At 56.8% G+C, this 18,617-nt stretch overlaps 1 protein-coding gene across 1 annotated transcript; it reads right to left on the bottom strand.

Moving 5' to 3' along the window:
* Window positions 1–247: 247 nt before the first annotated feature.
* On the bottom strand, window positions 248–12,227 carry LOC104336359 (ras-related and estrogen-regulated growth inhibitor). Its single transcript, XM_075426691.1, has 4 exons — window positions 12,052–12,227; window positions 4,632–4,688; window positions 3,095–3,168; window positions 248–2,439 (listed from the first exon to the last, which is right to left on the bottom strand). The coding sequence occupies exons 1-4, from the start codon at window positions 12,146–12,148 to the stop codon at window positions 1,954–1,956; spliced, it is 714 nt and encodes a 237-aa protein (XP_075282806.1). The 5' UTR covers window positions 12,149–12,227; the 3' UTR covers window positions 248–1,953.
* Between the last annotated feature and the right edge of the window lie 6,390 nt (window positions 12,228–18,617).

Consider the following 18,617-nt stretch of genomic DNA (forward strand, 5'->3'; position numbering starts at 1 on the left):
CCCTGCTGCATACGCTCCCCGGGCACGCAGCTCTGCCTGCGCTTTCCCCATTGCTGAGAGAGGGAGGGAGCCAGGAAGGCAGAGGTGCTGGGGCTCAGGCAGAAGGTAAGGGAGACGCCCGGCCCCAGCTGAACGGCTGTACTCCCCACCGTGCACCCCTTTGCTACAGTCTCCCTGAAAGGGAAACAGCACGATAGAATAACCCTGTCCCCACGCTCGCAGGCACGAGAGCATCGCAGGAGGTTGCTCGGCTTTTATTGTCACAGGACGCAGCAGTAGCCGATGTGACAGGTTGCTATAGGGGGCCACGGGCGCGTTACACCACAGGTCTTCCAGCACATTCACCTCGAACGGCAACACAGTGCTCAGGGAGGGAGAGGAACGGTGCTGCAGGGAGAAGATGCTGCCAGCTGCAAGCCCTGCTCCTTTCCATGCCTTCGCTTCCCCGCCTCTGTGCAAAAAGACAAATTCTCAGGCCCTTTGCGGACAGGGCAATTAATAAGCAGACAAGGGTGTCCCTGCACGGAGCATCATTTGCACGTCCCGGTATTGACTCCATTGCATCCATGCTTCAAATTGCCACCCAGTCAGTGGTTTTGCTCGTGCTGTGCTCAGCTGAGTCGCAGGGCAACGGCATGAACGGGAGAAGCTGCCCCTGGAATACCGTTCCTCTAGGATGGAGAAGCGGGATCTTAGCCTAAGGTTTCAGCGTGCAGCAGGAGTGCAGTCTGTCTGATTTGCCTCCCCTTGGAGACGAGCTGCCCTGAGCGGGACGGAGACGTAAAACCAGGGGCAGACTCGGCAAAGGCAGAAAGCCCAGCAAAGCACCGAGCACACGGTGCCTTCAGCCTGAGATGGAGCAGCAGCAACTGCCACCTTTGCTGCCCTTTGCCTAGGATTTTATTTACAGTCATTAGAGTGCGCCAAGGAGCCTGAAATGTTAAAAAATGTTTTTTTAGAAAAGCCAGAGTTTAACAGGCTTTCCCCACTCCCCCGCACTGTAAACAGATCCCTGTTTTGCTGTTAAATGCGCCCTTGGTGCCAGCCCGGGAGCAGCCAGCGAGGGAGAAGGGCTCCAGCAGAGCTGGGAACCTCCGGCCACTCTGCAGGTGGGGGGACGCAGCGGTCTGCCCCTCCACAGCCGCTGCAGGTCACAAACCCGGAGGAACACGGGGCAGAAACACAGCCCTGGGGCCGGGGACTGCAGATGGGCAAAGCGGCTGGCCTGGCTCCTCAGGGAGCGCCAGGGTGGAGGCAGAGGGGACGCAGCCCTCCGCCGCCCACCGACCCACGCGGCAGGTGGGTCTGGGGGCATCCAGGGGTAGACATGGGCAGCAACCACCACCCCGGAGCAGCCAGCCAAGCTGGAAAGGTTTTGAGCAGCCAGAGGATTTTATCTGCCAGCAACACCGGGCAGCAGAAGCAACAGCCATTCTCCCCAGGACAGGGAAGGCTGACAGCAGCCCAGGAGCCAGCTCAACCCTCGCGGTCACCCCAGTGTTGTGGGTACATGCTTCGGGGCACAAACAGACCCAGCAAGCTTTCTTAGGGGAACAGGAAAACCCACATAGATGTGTCTGTGCTGGGTCTGATTCCCACCGAAACACTTCTGAGCCTGGAAGGGTTGACCCAACACCGCTGAAGTCACCATGAACAACCTTCGCTACTGACTTCAGCCATGCAGGAGGAGGAAGAGGGAGCAAAGGGGTAAGATGGATGCAGAACATCTTCCCCGCCAATGCAAAGCTCATTTGTAAAGACCTACGGGCTTCAAAAAGCTGTTGGATCCCGATCCCACCCTCCCCACCTCTTAGCCTTCCCCTTCTGGGAGCCAGCACAGCCCCATGAGCTGCTCCTCAACCCTGGGGCTGAAGCAACGGGTGCCCTCGCAGCAGGATAGCCTGTCCCTCAGTCCTGGCTCGGCCGTTGCTTCTGCCTCCGCACTGGGGACGGTCACTCAGGGATGTAGTCCCTGAAGGAGTTAAAGCTGAGGCTCCGGCCCGCTGAGTTCAAGGTGGAGCTGGCTTGCATCTTGGGAATCTTCTCCATCAGCTTCGACACTGTCCTCCTCTTGAAGGAGCCTGGGGAGAAATGCCCCTGTCTCATGAGCTCCTGGTAGAGGGTGTTGAACACCACCACCGTCTCTTCATAGCTGTCCCGGGTGGAGATCTCATAGAAAGGAAGCTTCAGGGCTTTGGAGAGGTTTTCGCCGTCCTCTGTGGACACCATCCTGTCGAACTGCAAGTCCTTCTTGTTGCCCACGATGACAACGGGGGGCTGTTCACTCCCGCTGCTCCGCTTGGGGCTCGAGTGGATGTGGTTGATGAGGAAACACAGCCGCATGACCTCATCGAAGCTGCACCTGTCTGTCACCGAGTAGACCACCGCGAAGCCGTCACCCCATTTGATCTTCTCCTCTATCTGCAGGGAATCCTCCTCCTGCCGGGCCAGACAAGTTCGTATTAACACCAGAAGCCCCAGCATCTCCCAAATACCAACACCACTGGTTGCAACCTAGGAGACCTCCCAAGGGGGCCCGTCACCATCTCCCTGAAGGTTTTCGGCCCTGGGCTTGAACACAGCAGCGACTTGCAAAGGAACACAGGTAGCCCAGGGCAGGAACTCAGTGGGCTGGGCAAGATGACAGCCGGAGACAGCCATCAGTCGACGAGGGGAGAGTTGGTGCTGCTAAAGCGGGTATGCAAAGGCAGGGCTGTTGCTAGATGGGAACCAGCACAGGGCTCCCCATCGCCCGCAGTCCTGGTGCTTGGTGGCTCCTTCGACCAGCACCCTCCTGCTGCCTTGTGCTGTCTCCCTGCCGTCAGGATGCTCCACTGACGCGGGGAGCAGGGCTGCGCCGCACACCGGTACGGGGAATGCAGAAATATTTAGCCAAAGCCACGCTGTAATTGATGTTAGAGAGACATAAACTCTCCAAAACATCCCTTGTCCGAGATAAACACATCTCGATCAATATTTTGGGTACAACAGATTAAAAAGATGGTGGAAGAGCAGGGATTGCCTTCAATGGCGAGTCGCACTTCACCAATGGTGTTCTCCGGGGTCAGCCAGCTATGAAACGGCATGAGCTCACCTGTCCTGCCGTATCGAGGATCTCAAAGTGCACCATCTCCCCATCAATGACGGCCATGTGTCTGTAAATCATTTCTGGAGGAGGACAGACAGAAAAGCATGTGTGAGAGAAGCAACTGACAACCCAGGTGGCCTCGATGCAAGCCATGATGGAGAAGTTGATTTTCACCCGCCACAACCTACAGCCCACGTGGCCTCTGTTCTGAGTCCCCATCCTGAGCTGGTCCCCAGCCTGTCTCCCCGCACCTGGGAAGGGCAGCCCTGCGCCCACAGCATCGAGCGCAGCATCTCCGACGGGCAGCAGAGACCCCCCAGCACCCGGCCGTCTTTCGCCTTGCTGGAAATAAAAGAGCAACGATGACCGAAGTGTTGAGGCAAAAAGGGGTCACAGAGCGATGCTTCTGTAAGGAAGAGGGGCTCAGCAGGAGTGTGTGACAAGCTGGGTTTTGCTCTGAGACCCCACTCACGCTCCTCGCCTAGCCCTTTGCCCAGCCGGCGCTGAACTCCTACTGCGAAGCAGCGGGAGAGCAGCTCCTTTCTAACCAAGCAACAAAAGCGGCGGCGAGGCGTGCATCCAGGCAGCTCTTCCAGCACAAAACACACTTCGAGCTTCACTAATATCGTCAGGCGATAAAACCAGCTGGCACTCTGCTTAGCAGCCGCTCCCGGCGCAGCACGCTCGGCGGGACGCCTCGCTCAGTGCACGGAGCATCTTGGTCACACCAGGGTCCGTGTGCCACCCCGTGACGGGGCAGAAACCCGCCGGGCTTGGCCGGCCGTGGGATAAACCAGGCACCTTCCCCTCCTCCGACACGGGGAAGCAGCAGGCACGCTCACCGTGTGGTCTCTGTATTTTATCCCATCATACGGAGCGAGCCCAACAGGAGGCAGAAGCCGTAGGCAGAGAGGAAAAACAAACTGCACTCCGGGGAAAAAAAGCTTTGCTCACCATAACAAGCGAGGAGCGGGGCTGTAAAGGACAGACAGGGCAGCAGTGGGGTTGTTCATCAAACCAAGCCTTTCCCTTGGGTCCCCTGTGAACCAGCGGGGCTAGAGCAACACAGAGACTTCCCAACTTGCCCAGCCTGGCGGGTGACAGCAGGAGTTAGGCAGAAGGACGCACAGCCAGCGACCGGTCATTTCTGGGATGCTTCAGCAGGGACATGCCTTCAGTGCCCAAAAAACCTCAAACCCAAACGCTAAAAAACACAACAAGCCTAGAAGACAGGAAAGCACTAGCCACTGCGCCTGTGGCTTAGAAACTTCCTTCCCCTTAAAAGCCACCTCCCAGCAAATTTCTGGAGGGTGATTAAGCACGCCAATGGCTCGCCCCAACAGATTTTGCCTTAACAACAGAAAAGGAAAAGGGGATGCAAGAGCCAGGGAGGTGCCACGATGGCTGGTGGCTCCAAGGAAGGGGAACGGACATGGCGAGTTGGGATCAGTTGGCTCTGTTGGTAGCGGCATGGGGTACACCAGAGCCTCCGGGCTGAGACAGCAGCAGCAGCGAAAGCAAGGAGAAAAAAGACTTTACCTACCTAGGGTTGGGTCGTAGTCTCCAATGAATCTCCTGGTGATGAATCTTACGGTCAACGCTGTAAAAACAACCACAACAAGCCCAGTTACGGTTGTCAGATGAAACTGCAGAGACACATCAGCTGATTGGGGCAGGACGGATGGAGAAAAGACCTGCCCCAGCTTCAGGGGAAGGCGCCTGTGTGGGCACCAGAAGAAGACATCCCAGCAGCGGTGCTGCAGACCCGGCCCCATGAGGACCAGGTTATTGCAGGGTTGGGAAAAGCGTCTTCAAAAGTGCCCAAGCAGGCTGGGTCACCGCTGTGTCCTGGCCAGGGCTGCCCTGTGATGGTCAGAGAAGACCACAATAAAGCAGAAAACTGCCAAATCCTGGTGGCAAAAGCTGAGGGTGAAGCAGACTGGGAAAGGACAACAGTTGCCCGGGTGGATGCCTTGGACCAAGGCTGTTACAAGCCCTCTCTTCTCCCTGCAAAGTGCTTGGATGGCGGCATAGCCCTTTGCAGGCTGTCCTCTGCCGTGCGTTACCATGTGCACGAGGTGGGAACAGCACAGCAGGACGGGCAGGAGCCCACCCGGGCTGACAGCTCGCATCTCCTACACAGCCCAAAGCATTTCCAGGACTCGCAGACGTCGGGCATTTCAAAACAACCATGCTGCAGCCCCAGCAAAAGGCTGGATGGTTTTTGCGTGTTCTTTGCAAATTTTTGCCTCGAGGACTGAAACCCCAGTGCGGCAGGGTGCCCCAGACAGAGGGAGAGGTCTCTGCCCAGCTCCCGGGGTTACACCGCAGGCACCGCTGCCCAGAGCCTGTGCCCTGTCAGCAGCAAAACGCCCGCCAGGCCAACGAAACGCAGCCCGGCAGCGACGGGAAGCGCCGATGGCCCCCCGAGGCTGGCTAACCCAATCTCTCACCATGCCAGAGCACAGCAACCTCGCCTGCGCTGCTGCCGTCACAAACATCCTCCCAGGTTGCGCTTCGCATTTCCTGGCCCTGGTCCTGCAAAGATTTACGCACATGCTTAAGTTTTATGCGGGGCGAGCGGTCCGCTCGGTGGCCTCCAGCCAGCCGCTTCCCGACGGCGAGCGCAGCGTGGGGGCCAGCCGGAGCTGGGCCAGGCTCTCTCTCCCTGTACCTCACCGGCGCCGACGGTCTCACTGCCTGTGTGGGTCCCACAAATCTCAGCGCTGTTTGTTTAACCTGCCCCAGGCACCCTGCACGGCAAAAGGAAGGCACCAACTCTCCTGAAATTCATCGAAAGGCCAAAGTCGGAAGAACACAGGGCATGGCACCTGGGGAGATCCCTACGCCAGCCACTTGTTGCAGCACAGCCAGCCCTCGCAAGGCACCCGGCAGATCGGGAGCTGGGCAGATGCCCCTCGGACCAGCCCTGGGTGGACATATCACCTCCCTGCCACGCCTGCGCCTGGGAATTTATGTCCCCGGCATGGGGATGCTGGGCACACGTGGGGACCGTTTACTCTGTTTCATCCTTGCAAGGAGTCCTCCTCCCCAGCAGCTCCGCAGCACGCGGGGGGACGAAGCAACTCCCCACTGAGAAAACACCCCTGCCCCTTCCTTCTGCTGGCACAGCATCAACAGAGATCGAATCGTTTGGCCCCATTTTTCCTCTTTGCAAGGCCAAGGAAAGGCAGCAACAGCCTCAGCACAGCAGCGCGGGCAATTAAACCCCTCTTATCCAATTACCACATCTCCCTGCACCAGAGACCGGGAGCTGCGAAGCCCAAATTATGCTCTAATGCTAGGCTGGGTGGAGGTCTGCTGGTGCTGGAGGCTTGCCCAGTTGCTCCGTCAAACATGGCAAGGGCTTTCTCCTCACTGGGGAAAAGCACTGCCTCTCATCATCTCTCTCTGTCCAGCCAGGCTGCAGGAGACAGACCTCAGCTGCAAAGCAAGGGCTGGTTTGAGGCGAGCAAGCTCTCTGGGGACTACAAAACTAAACCAGAGACTCCTTTTATTTTTCTGTGAGGGGCAGGAAAAACTTTGCTGTTGTGCAAGGTCTAGACAGGAATTTCCAGCAATGGGGACAGCAGACACGGCTGAGGCTCAGCTGGCAAATGGCAGCAATGGGAAACGGAGGAAAAAGCAAAGGCCTTCTAAATAGCAAAGGAATTTGGTGGTGCCGAAAATCCTGCTGGTCTGAGCAGGGCAGGGGGGCAGAAAGAGCATCCCTGTCGCTCCTGCTGACAGCACACCAAGCTTTGGTAAATGTCCCCGATGTGGCCAGAGCACCACAAAACCACCCCGTCCCTGCCCTGGTAAGTGCTGAGTTTCATCAGGGTCCCCTGCTCCAGGCCAGCACACGGGGAAGCCCCCCGGCACCGCAGCAGCCCCCCAGAGGGGCCATGGCAGGACCATCGCCATCCCAGTGCCGGCACCCCGGGTGGCACCAGGAGGTGACATGAGGAGACTGGCACTTGTGAAAATAAGCAGAACCAGGTGAGATGCTGCCAAGCCGTTGGTGAGATGCTACCAAGCCAGGTTTGTTTCCGGAAGCACCCGGCGAGGCTAGCAGCATCCCAAGGGCAGATGCAGGAACACTGTGCTGAAGAGCTAGCTGGAGACGTTTTTGCTTTGAAACAAAGCTGACACACTTTCTACTCGACTTTTCACACCTGCAGCCTCAGCACCCCACAAAAACGCCTCAGGAGAGCTGCGAGGCGGCCGTGATGCTGGGGCTGTAGGGAGGTATTGGAGGGGTGAGGAGGAGCAGGTGGTGCTTGGCTGCCATTAGTTTACCAGCAGCGGAGAACTTGCCTCCAAGACTGTGCCGGGGGCTTGTGGCACGAGAACTGCTTTGCCCAGTAAGAGAAACGCATGTCCTGGAGCCTGCAAGTGTGGAGAGCGAGTGGCGGTGGTTTGGCGCAGAGCAGAGGAGGCGGGCAGGGATATGTCTGCACGCTGGGGCTGTGGTTTGCAGCTCAGCTTGGTCCAAGGACAAACTCCACAGCTCCGGCAGCCAGGGGATAACTCAGGAGCAGCCCCGTAATGGCAGCGCTACAGGAACCCGGCTCTGGGTCGTGGAGCTGAAAATGCAACGGGAGGTTCAAACATGACACCTCCTCTGCTCAGAAACATCCAAGGAGGTGATGCAGGATCCAGTCCCTGGAAATCCTTGGGGCTGGAGGAGCTTTCACATCAGTGGGAGGAATAACCACTCTTGAAAAGAGATCACCTCAGGTGACCGACTGCATCTCCCGAGATCCCTTCTGCTGGCGAGGAAGCCCTGGCCAAGCCCAAAGGCTTATTTTTCTACTCACCTTCACCTCCATCCGCGCCCTCCAGAATATCTTTCTGCAGAGAACTGCCTTTGGGATGCAACAAGGCAGACCTGGAAAGCCGAACATCTCCAGACGCAGCTCTCCACCCTTGCAGAGCCCTCCGATCTTCCCTACAGAGCTGCGTTCAGGGAGAGAAGTCGGCAGCAGTGCAAACACCCTCTCAGATGTTATTTCAGAAACATCTTGCTCTTCTTTGGAAAGAGTGAGGCAACACAACCAATCTTCACACTTGGTCCTCGAGGTCTAAGCTAATTCTAACGACCTTCCAGGCTGCCTCGGTGCTCAGGAGCTGAACCACGCACCCAATGCTGCAGATACGCTGGTTCAAAGCAAAACCCTCCACGCAGCCTTTGGTACGTACCATCTCAACGCAGCTGCTCTGAAAATGCACCAGCGATGCCTGGGTGTGATTTTGTGGCGTAGATGGAGAAACCCGTGGTTTGGAGGCTGCAGGAAGCACGAAGCACGGCTAACGGCAGTGCTGCTGAGGCCCTTCAAGGTGTTAATGATGGCAACGGGTAGGGATCGGCTGTGTGGGGATGGGAGTGAAAGGCAGCAGAGAGGCTGACAGCTGCCTTGGAAAGGCAACAGGAGCAGAAAGTGAAATTGGTGGAAAATGAGTGGGAACGGGGAAAAAAAAGCCCACTGAGAGCAAGGCAGGAGTGCAGAGCCCAGGAGGGACAGGATGGTGAAGCTGCGCTCCGGGTGTCGGCACAGCAGGAGGAAGGAACCAGAGCAGGAGTGCGAAGAGAGAAGAAACTTCCCCCAAACCAGCATATGGCATTAAACCCCCCCAGAAAACAAGGCACCGATGAACAGCTAACACCAAGCAGGGCCGATGCACTCCTGCTCCGCGCATGCTTTCCCCATGCAAATCTGGGGACAGCTTGTCCCAGCTGGTCCTCGGCAAATGTTCTGCACGTCTTGTCCCTGCACACCCACACCGTGATGGTCAGGATCTTTCTGCTTCTCCAGCCCCACCCCAGCAGCTCTGCCCCAAGCAGCTTCTCCTGCCCTCCAAAATCTGCTCAGCTCCTGCTTGGGGGATTCACCGTCCTCTCACCTTCCAAGCTGCCTCTGGGTTTCAAACCTGGCCCGTTGGAGAAGGAGTTTGATGGAACAAGCATGTAGTTTCACAAAACTGCTCTGTGGAGATAACCAAGGATCCCACAGGACGCGTGTAGCAGCATCGTCAAAGAGGTGACCAAATTCTCAGGAGGAGAGCGAGACAAGCCAGGCTCACTTTCTAGAAAGCACCTGATTCTGTGTCATATGTTAGGCAGGCACCCAAAGCCAGAGCACATGGTGTTGTACAAGAAGAGGAACCAATTAAATTGATTAAAAATTGGCTGGAGCGCAAGAACACAAGTGAAGCTGCCCATCAGAAGGAGTGGATGCAGGCAGAGAGGCGTCAGCACATCCACGCAGCCTTATAAGGAAATTTTTTTTCCCCCATCATGAACATAAGTAACCTCAGAAAGGGCTCTCCTTGGAGAGACCCACAGCTGAAAGGGTTAATTTTATATTAAGTTTGGTCTCTAGGGATGACTACAGGATGGTTCAATGCACGATTAACCTGCCATTGTGGGGATGGGCTGGGTTCCTCCAGGATCGTGTTTGGCCCTGTGTGCCCACGTGCTGCTCTGTTTGTGCTGCTGCATAACACAACTCTCTTGCGAGCGGAGCGGCTCACAGCACCAATTCATCTTCGATTCATGTTTTGTAAGCAGAGCTTCCCTCTGAAGTACGGCGAAGTTTACACTGGCTAGCATCAACAGCAGAAGACAGAAGATAATGCAAGCTCTGGCTGGGCTGGATTTACAGCCTCCTGCAGGTGATTTACGCAGCCCACACCAAATCTTTAAACTACTGATGGGGTTCAGCCACAGGTCTGCACAAAAACCCATCCCCGCTCAGAGGATCCAGGACCTCGGGATCTCGGATCTTGAAGATTTCCAAACTGCTCCAAAAAATGAAACTCTTTTGCCCAGAACTGTGGGGATTTTTCCCCCTTTGCCAGCTGCCCGGATTTTATTTGCCCTTTTGGTTGCTCACACCCTCGGCCCCCTAAGCTCTCCCAGGCCAGCTTCTGCTTCCCGAAGGGGTGGATGCCAACAGCTTGCCCGTGTGATGCTCCAGACGGGGTCTGCTCGCCGGTCTCCCATCCCACCAGGGCCAGGAGTTTGGCGGCTCAGGGATGGGTGCGGATAAAACCTGCCTTCCCCCTCCCCTGCTCCCCCGACCCAAACCGGGGCATCCCCACACATCACACCCCTTCCTCTCCTGGCCAGCTCGGGCAGCCCCGTTCCTCCCCTGCCTTGGGGACCAGCAGCCCACCCATAGCCCATTCCCCAGCCCCATGGGAGCTCAGCGATGATGCCGATGCTTTTCACTCCTTCCTTGTGTGTCACGCGCCAGGTCCCTCAGGCCGGATGCTCATGGTCCATTACCCAGGGCATCAATCACCCCACGGCGCAGGGGAAAGCACTTAGAGGTTTCCTTGGCCCCGGCTCTATCTGGCGCAGGGGCTCGCAGGTAGCAGGAGCCAGCAGCTTGCGCACAGCACCCGGTGAAGATGACACGCTGTCCCTTTGCAGGAGAGAACGTGCAGGACAGCACCCAGGGGACAGGGATGGAGAAAGACCTGCATCAGGGTGGCCGCCAGCCGGGGGGGTTCGCGTGCCTGCCATTCCCGGGGGCTGCTCCCAGCTCCTGGCACGCTCCGGCTGTGCTCTGCACGAGCCAGGTATCACTTGCCCCCCTCTGCCCTGCTTTCAGGGCCCGTGTTACCGTCACGGCCCAAGGAGACGGCAAAAAGGCGCTGCTGAAGGGCATGAAGGCTGGCACCCACAGATCTGAGCCGGCACGAGGCAGACCCTGCAGATGGGTCTCAAACGACACCCAGCCCTGCCGCAGCAGCCACCGAGGAGGGTGCCAGGCCGGGCCCGGCAGGAGGAACCTTTAAAGACCCTTGGGATGATCTGACTCTACAGAGGAGGCAGCACAACGGCCTCTCGCTTGCCCACAGGAGGGGCCCATGGCCCCCAGGCACCCGCTTCATGCTGGATGGGATCAGCGCCAGTGGGGGAAGCACATATGTGCAGGCCGGGGTGGGGGACGAGCCAGGAAGCTCTGTACGCTTTGTACAACCATTGCTCACACATCCATCTGCTTGCAGGGACTTCGAGGCCAAACCCCACGCATGGACCCCCCCTGGTGCTCCGGGTACGCCCGGAGCTGAACCCCGCTCGCATGCTCCTGCTCCCTGTGGCTGGGCTGCTAACTGAGATCTGGGAGCTGCCTCCTTCAGTTTAATCAGGGAAATCACGACTTTTCACTAACACTGGGCAAGAGAAGCTCGCCGGCCAGCAAGGCCAGTGGCTCCCTGGTTACTGTATATGGGAACGCAACTCCAGCGGCACCAAGAGCCAAAGCCACTGGCCACGAGCCAGGCGGAGGTGCCACCGCTGCAGGCTGTGCCTTTCCCGGCATGGCAAGCCATCAGGACACGGCCCTGTCCCCAAGGACACGGCAGCCCCGTCCGCGTCCCCGCAGGGATCGCTGCTCCCCGCCCCGCTGCAGCAGAACCAGCACCGAGCCGTGCGGGCACGCACCTTTGCCCGGCAGCGACCCGCACCTCTCGGCCCCGCTCCCGGGACGCCGGACGCTGCGCAGAGACGGAGCGGAGGCAGCCGTCACCCCTGGGTGCCTGCAGCCCAGGACGGAAAACTGGGATGGGGTGGAAGGGGGACCCCCGGGCGGGAGCGGGGGCGAAGGAGAGGGCTCCGGTGCTCCGGGCTCAGCATCCCAAGCCCCCGCCGGGCCCCCAGCAGCCGCAGACGGGGAGCGAAGCGCGGGGAGACGGAGTTCTCCTCCAGCAGAACCACGCGCCGCGAGGCTCCACCGACCCCGCTCCGCCGCAGGCACGCAGCGAACTCCCGGCACCCGCTAAAGCACGAACCCGAGCTCGGCTTTCGGCCCTGCAAAGCCCCAGGCGCGGGGGTCCGCCCGGGCGATGCCCACCCCGGCCTCGGGGGCGGCCCCGGCCCGGCTGAACCCCGGGGGCTCGGCCGCTCTCCCCCGGGAAGGGACCCGGGGCGCGGTGCTGGGGGTCCGTCCTACCTGTCTTGCCCACGGCGCTCTGCCCCAGCACGACGAGGCGCAGGGTCCGGCCCGGGCTGAGGCTGACGGAGCGGCGCAGGGGCCGCGGGAAGCTCATGCCGGGGCCGGGGGCTGGGGGCCGTGGCTCCGCCGCTCTCCCCGCTCCGCCGGGCGCTGCTCGGCCGGCTCCGCCCCCAGGGCTCAGCCCGCCGGCTGGGGCAGGCGGGCCCGGCTCATGCCCCCCCCTTCCCCTTCCTCCTCCTCCTCCTCCTCCTCCTGGTCCCGGCGGAGGCGGTGCCCCGGGAGCCGGGAGAGGGGCAGCTCAGGCACCCGCGGTCTCCCCGCAGGGCAGCGGCTCCCGACAGGACCCTCGGCGGCGGCTGCCGGCCCGGAGCGCGGCTCACCGAACGCGGGGCAGGAGGGGAGAAGCGGCGCAGCCCCTCCCCGCAGCGGGAAACGCGGCCAGGGTGCTGCCTCCCCCCCAGATCCCTGCGGGAAAGCACAGCCGCATCTCCGGCCACTTCTGTGTGCAAGACAAGTTAACAAAGACAGCGCAAATTAATAAAGACAAGTTAATAAAGACAGCACAAATTAATAAAGACAAGTTAACAAAGGCAAGACCAGCTGGCTGAGCCCCCAGCCTTTCCCCTCGTCCCATCTCCCCGGTGCAGCGCGGTCCCCACCAAACCCGGCTCGCTTTGCACAGCACCCAGCCTTGACGAGCAAGGTAAGGAGCAAATCCCGGCTCTGCACAAATCAGCAACCAAATCCCCACCGACAGCAAAGAGCTCAGACTTCACATGAGGCCCGGAGCCAAACTCTGCACGCGCTTTGGTGCGGCGGTGTTGCAAGGCTGCTCAATAGCAGCGTAAAGGTGTACCCCAGAGCAAGGGGTTACGTGTGCAGGTGTATGCACAAGCATGGCCACGGGTACGGAGCAACTGCTCCGAGCAGCGGCCGGAGCAGGCCTGGATGTGCGTCGTGGGAAGAAGGAAAAACACCTGCAACGTCTTGACTGTCTTCAGCAAACTCCAGGATGCAGCCTGCCCGCGCCGCGCACAGATGACACCAGCACTGCCACCTCCAGCAGAACAGACCTGACCAGGGGTGCGGAGCAGCCCGATGCTTGCGCTAGGGATTCAGTCTCTTTTCCAAAGGGTTGAGTCATTTCTCTGGCACAGGGATCTCTTTGCCTGACCATCTTGGGTGACTTTGCTTTCAACAGTGCACAGAGCATCCGTGCAGCCTTGGGTGGTGCTCAAGGTAACACGAAACCCGCCCGATATTTATAGTCTGTATCATGTGTCGAAAGTAGACACTGCTGGTGCCTACAGAAGACATTAGCACACGACCAGTGCCTAAGTGGGCATCTCACCTTGAACAGGGAGAAGGGCTATCAAAAACATTGCTGCTGCTGCCAGGAGAGCCGCAGCTGCGACTGCTGCCGGGGCAAAGCTCCGGCTGGAGAGGGGGGCCCTGGACAAAACAGGGACTGTGCTGGGGCAGCCCGGAAGGCTCTCCTTCGAGAGCAAGCGTGCCTCCCCCAGAAAGGCACCGTGCCCTCGCAAGCTGGCGCATGCATTCCCGTCTGCCTGTGCATCAGCCCCTCGCGACAACCATGTTCCTGCACCGCTTCTCCAAAGCTGGCAAGAGAGACGCTCATGGTCTGACTACATCTGGAGCCCAGAAAACAGCAAGAGCAATAAACCTCAGATTTCAGGACAAAAGCTGATTCCCAGCTGAAGAGGGGGGAGGTCTCAAGAAAAAGCAGCCTCCGTTATGTTCCCTTCCTACTTTTAGCCCAATTTCCTAAGGAAATGAGATGTCTGCAATCAAGTCCTCTGTCTTGCCTGTCCCTTGTCAATACTGTTTTTTGAATACATTGCCCGATTTCAGCCGCATCTGACAGTGAGGGAGAAGCTGCAGGCAAAATTCTTGTCCTGCAAGTTGTGTGACAAAAACCGGTCAAACTGAAAACAACTCTTGCACTGTGGAAGGCAGGAACTGGCCGGCAAGTTCCTGGCTGGAGGAATCCGGAGTAAGTATTCCCACTGCTCGCAGCGGCTGCCTTGTGGCAATTTCTCTCAGTTCTGCCCTTTCTCCTCCCTCTGCAAGCGTGTGTATCCTGCCGAGTTCCACGAGCCGGAGCAAGGAATGGAGAGCTGATGCTTGGTGAAATGCATCTCCCATGCCACCAGCAGAGAACAAGTCCCCGGCTGGCTCAGCCAATGGCTGACACCACGCCAGAGGGGTTTCAGCTGGGAAACTGGGAGTCGGTCACCTTCCCACCAGAAGCTGCCATGACCATGGTGTGAGGGAGCACAGCTCCAATGCTCATGTGCTCTGGGCAAAGTCCATACATATTTTGGCCTGGGTTCATCCCAACTTGTGGTAAATGCATCCAGGAACCACCTCACCTGTGGAAAGTGCTTAAAACCTACCTCTGCTTCTAGCAGGAGACTAGGTTAAGCCCACTCTTAGCTTTGCTAAGCTTAGCTGAAGCACCCTGAAGAGCTAGGCAGGTTGAGGCTAGGTCCTTGCTCCTCCATCAGCTCTGCTGTTAAACCACGGCTAAGTAATTTCCGTACACCAGGCTGGTGTTTGGCGAGTTCCCCCATGGAAGCTGCTAGTCAACCATATTTGTATGCACCCTTCCTTAGGGAATAAAACAGCAGAAAAATGATTTAACAGCTCTTCTGGATGAGGTCTACTGATAGATACTAACATCCAAGCATGACGTCTGCAAGCAGTTACTCTTTCCAGTATTTTTTTGTTTTTCTAACAAAATGGAATCTATCAGCTCTCATCAGCTGTGTTGCATCACATTACTGCAACCCTTTGTAGAGCCAATCCTGGATTTGTCACAGCCTCAGCTCTCTGGCCAGTGATGGATTTGTAGCTCTTCTTGCATCCGCCTGCCGTGGGTAGGGCCGAAGCTGAGCCCCAGCACTGCATTCAGCTGAAACAGCATGAGAACATCAGGGAGAAGAAGCCAGCAGAGCCCGGCTGACACTGGAGCTCATCCCCCTCTTCCTCGGGGGGAGAAGAAAAAAAAAAAAAAAAAAAAGTCACAGAGTTGTTTGCAGTTGCACATATTCAGATCAAAAAAAACAGATGCAGAAGTGTTACGGAACCACAGAGTGCTGTCCTTGCAGCAGAGCCCACAGAGGAGGCATGGAAGAGGTGGTGCTTCCATTAAGACGATTTCCTATACTGCTTTGGCTTTCAGGACAGGACACAAGCATCCAGCGGAGTCCACCCAAAGCTCTCTTCGGCGGTGAGTGTTGAAATCCAGCCAAGTGCAGAGCGATGATATGCTTAGACAGCCAGCGGTAGAACTTTGAAGCAGAAACATCTCTGGCCAGCTTGCATCCAACTTCCCTCACTCCTCCAAAACACTGGGTTGTTTCACCTATACTCATGTGAAGAACAGAGGTAGGAGTAGACTGACCTGGACCAGAACTTGTGTAAATTTGTTTCTTTTTTGTCTTTTAAGTCAACAAACCTAAGAGTGCTGCAATTCACAGTGCAGCTCACCTCCAGCCCGGTGAAGCGCTGGCTTTGGGGATCACTAGATCACCACATACTGCTGCAGACCCTCCTGCTGACACGAGGAGCCGAAAGCACTGCTTGGGGAGAAAACAGCTCTACAGCCTTCGAAGCCATCTCCCATGACCCGGATGGAGCGGATCGCTGTGACCCTCCAGTCCAACACCAGCTGCTTCAGAGATGCTGCAGAAAAGCAGATCCTTGACTCCTCTTTCGGAAAAGGTTGGCTTGGGTCCTGGAGCTGGTGGGTTTGCATCCCTGACAGCACATCTGGGGACTACCCAGAGAACCTCCTACTCACCTCACGCACAGATCTCCTTGGCATGGTGGGAAGCCACATGCATCTTCCCAATGCGCATTCAGCATCGGCGCCTACGCGGTCCCACGTTTGCTGGGGACTTTTCAGCTGGGCAACAATAGGAACACGACTTTATCATCTGCAATCGCTGAATAAGCCACCTCCAGCATAACAAAGCGCCTGCGGTGGAGCCAGATGAAAGGAGGTGGAGTAGATATTGTTTTCTGTTGAAATATTTGTGGTCAGGCTATTTCATACTTGCTGTTTTTTAAAGATGTGGAGTCTGCACAGGGAAAGAGCCAAATGCACCCACGAATCATGTCCCTGCAAATGAAAATCCAGTAGAGAAAAAAAAAAAGTTGTCCTAAAGCAGACAAAGAACGAAATCACCACAGGCCATTGCCTCAGCTCATGGGAGTCCCAAACCGCGGTCCAAACTACATCCCTACCAGACCATCGGCTATTCTGAGACACCCCCCCACCCCCCCGAAAAACTGAACTTTGCTGCTTCTGAAAGAAAGAGAAGTGGTATGTTTGTTTTTATTTAAAGCAGGAGGATCAAATAAAAGCTGGTCCCTGTTCTCTCCATGTGATGAGCTGAAGGTGTGGGATGCTAGCAGATCTGTGCAGAAACTGACCGGGTTTCAAGCCGACTTTGGAGCCTGCACACCATTTGCAGAAATGACCACGGTATTTCAAAGCTTTGGTCCCACAACGTTTAGCTCATCCCCTGAGCACCCACTCAGAGGGCTCAAACCCCACATTTCCAACTGTGGTATCACAGTTAATTGTCACTCATTAGTGACTGTACAAACATTGTTCCTATTGAGACAATACCACATGCAGCGAGCATCGCTGCTAGCACGCCCCTTGGGAGTTCATGTGGGACGTGGCCGTCAGGGAATGCTCTCCAAGAATACAACCAAAGCCATGCTGCTCTGTCAATAAACATATTTTTGGTTGCGATAGCAAAGCCAGCATGCAATTAAAAAGTGCTATCAGACTTCAGGGCCCTCTCCTTTCTCAGCAGCTTTGCAGACTCACTCCATTCCTACCAAAATCAAACCCTGACTTTGCTTCAGCTGTGCGAAAGCTGCATTAGCAGCCAGGCAGAGACACAGCAGGAGCAGGGACACGGATCCCGATCGCTCCTCCTGTGTCCTATAAATAGGGAGAGAGAAAATAGATGAAAGGCACCTAGCCCCAGCGCTTGCTCATGCCCAGGCTTGCTGGCCGCTGTCTGACTCCTCCGTAACGGCTTTGTATCCGCCTGGACCCGGTGGTGAAGCATTCCCTTTCTCTTCTTAATGAAGGGGCTATTTTTTCAGTCAAAAGAGAGAAGAAAACCTCTAGAAACCAAACCAACGCAGTTTCCTGATGTTATATTCTGTCTGTTGCTGATTTCCAACCGCTAAAGTGTATTTCGACACGCAGCCAGAACGTGGCCGGATCATGCTGAGAAAATAAATCTGGCTCCACGTAAAAGTTCAAAACTGCCCTCACAAAGCTGACAGGGAAAAAAAACACACCAAAGGGGCACATTAACAGCATTTCTCCTTCCGCCCCGGCAGCCCGACTGACATGTCACAAGAACTTTTCAAGCTGCCTTGCCCCTTCAACAGAATGAACACCTGCAGCTAATGACATGGTAGAGCACGTGGATGTTAAGCAGATCCAAATATCATAACCAAGCTGCTAAATCCCTTTGCTGGCCCTTGGGTCCCAAAGAGAGAGTATCACACACTTCTGTTTCTCCGCAGAAGCTGGCCGTCAGCCAGAAGGGACACTGAGGTTTACCATGTCTGTCACATTTCATTAGGCTGCACAAATAACGGGTCCTCACAACAGGAAGCCTTCACGCTGCGAGAAATGACTTTGCTTGTGAAGCTTATTTTAGAACACAGAACAACTTGTCACGGGAAGGAAGAGGAACCCCATCACGTAGGTAATTTAAAACTTGTCCAGACAGAGCTCTGGAGATATGCCACAGAAAGCTGTCCTGTAAGATGACCAGCACGGGCCGCTTCCCTTTCACTCACGATGATGGTCTGATTGTTGTCAGCATGCAAAACCCCAATCCAAGCACCTCAAAGCTGCAGACTTTGCATCCGAGCAGCTGTGACCACTGCATCCCGTTGGAGGGTTTAGAAGAACAGGATTATCCTTTTAAATGATTGAAACCTCACTCCAAACGAACTCTTGAAAGCATCTGTATCTGAGGGTGAGGGCAAAAAAAAAAACAACCCACAGCCACAAGTGAATTAAGGTGCCACAATCCATTGCTCTGAAAAGGGCGAGGGATGAGATCAGGGCTGGGCTGACATTCAGCCAGGCCAGCAGTTCATTGATCTCCCATGCTACAGCACAGCGTGTCGCTTGCTGCTGCCCCGCAAACTTCGTTAGGGCTTGGCTGAACATCTCCCTGCGCCCCTCCAGAGAGGTGACAGACAGGGCGAGCGAGGGGTGTCCTGGGGGGACCGCACGGTCTGGCTGGGATCCCGAGGGCGGCAGAGCCAGGGCTCTGGTCTGCTGCGCCCAGGCATTCCGGCTCAAAACAGGGGGACACGAGGTGAAAGCGGAGCTGGCAGAGAGGCAATGGCACCTCCCAAGAACTCATCTGAGCAAACCTCTCCGCAGCCCCGGCTGGCGAGAAAACAACCCTTCCTTATTGTGGAGAAACGTCAGCATTGCAAAGCCTGTTGTCTTTCTGTGGGGAGCAAAGCGGAGCCCTACCGACATT

This window comes from Opisthocomus hoazin, chromosome 7, assembly GCF_030867145.1.
Source record: "Opisthocomus hoazin isolate bOpiHoa1 chromosome 7, bOpiHoa1.hap1, whole genome shotgun sequence".
Lineage (NCBI taxonomy): Eukaryota > Metazoa > Chordata > Aves > Opisthocomiformes > Opisthocomidae > Opisthocomus > Opisthocomus hoazin.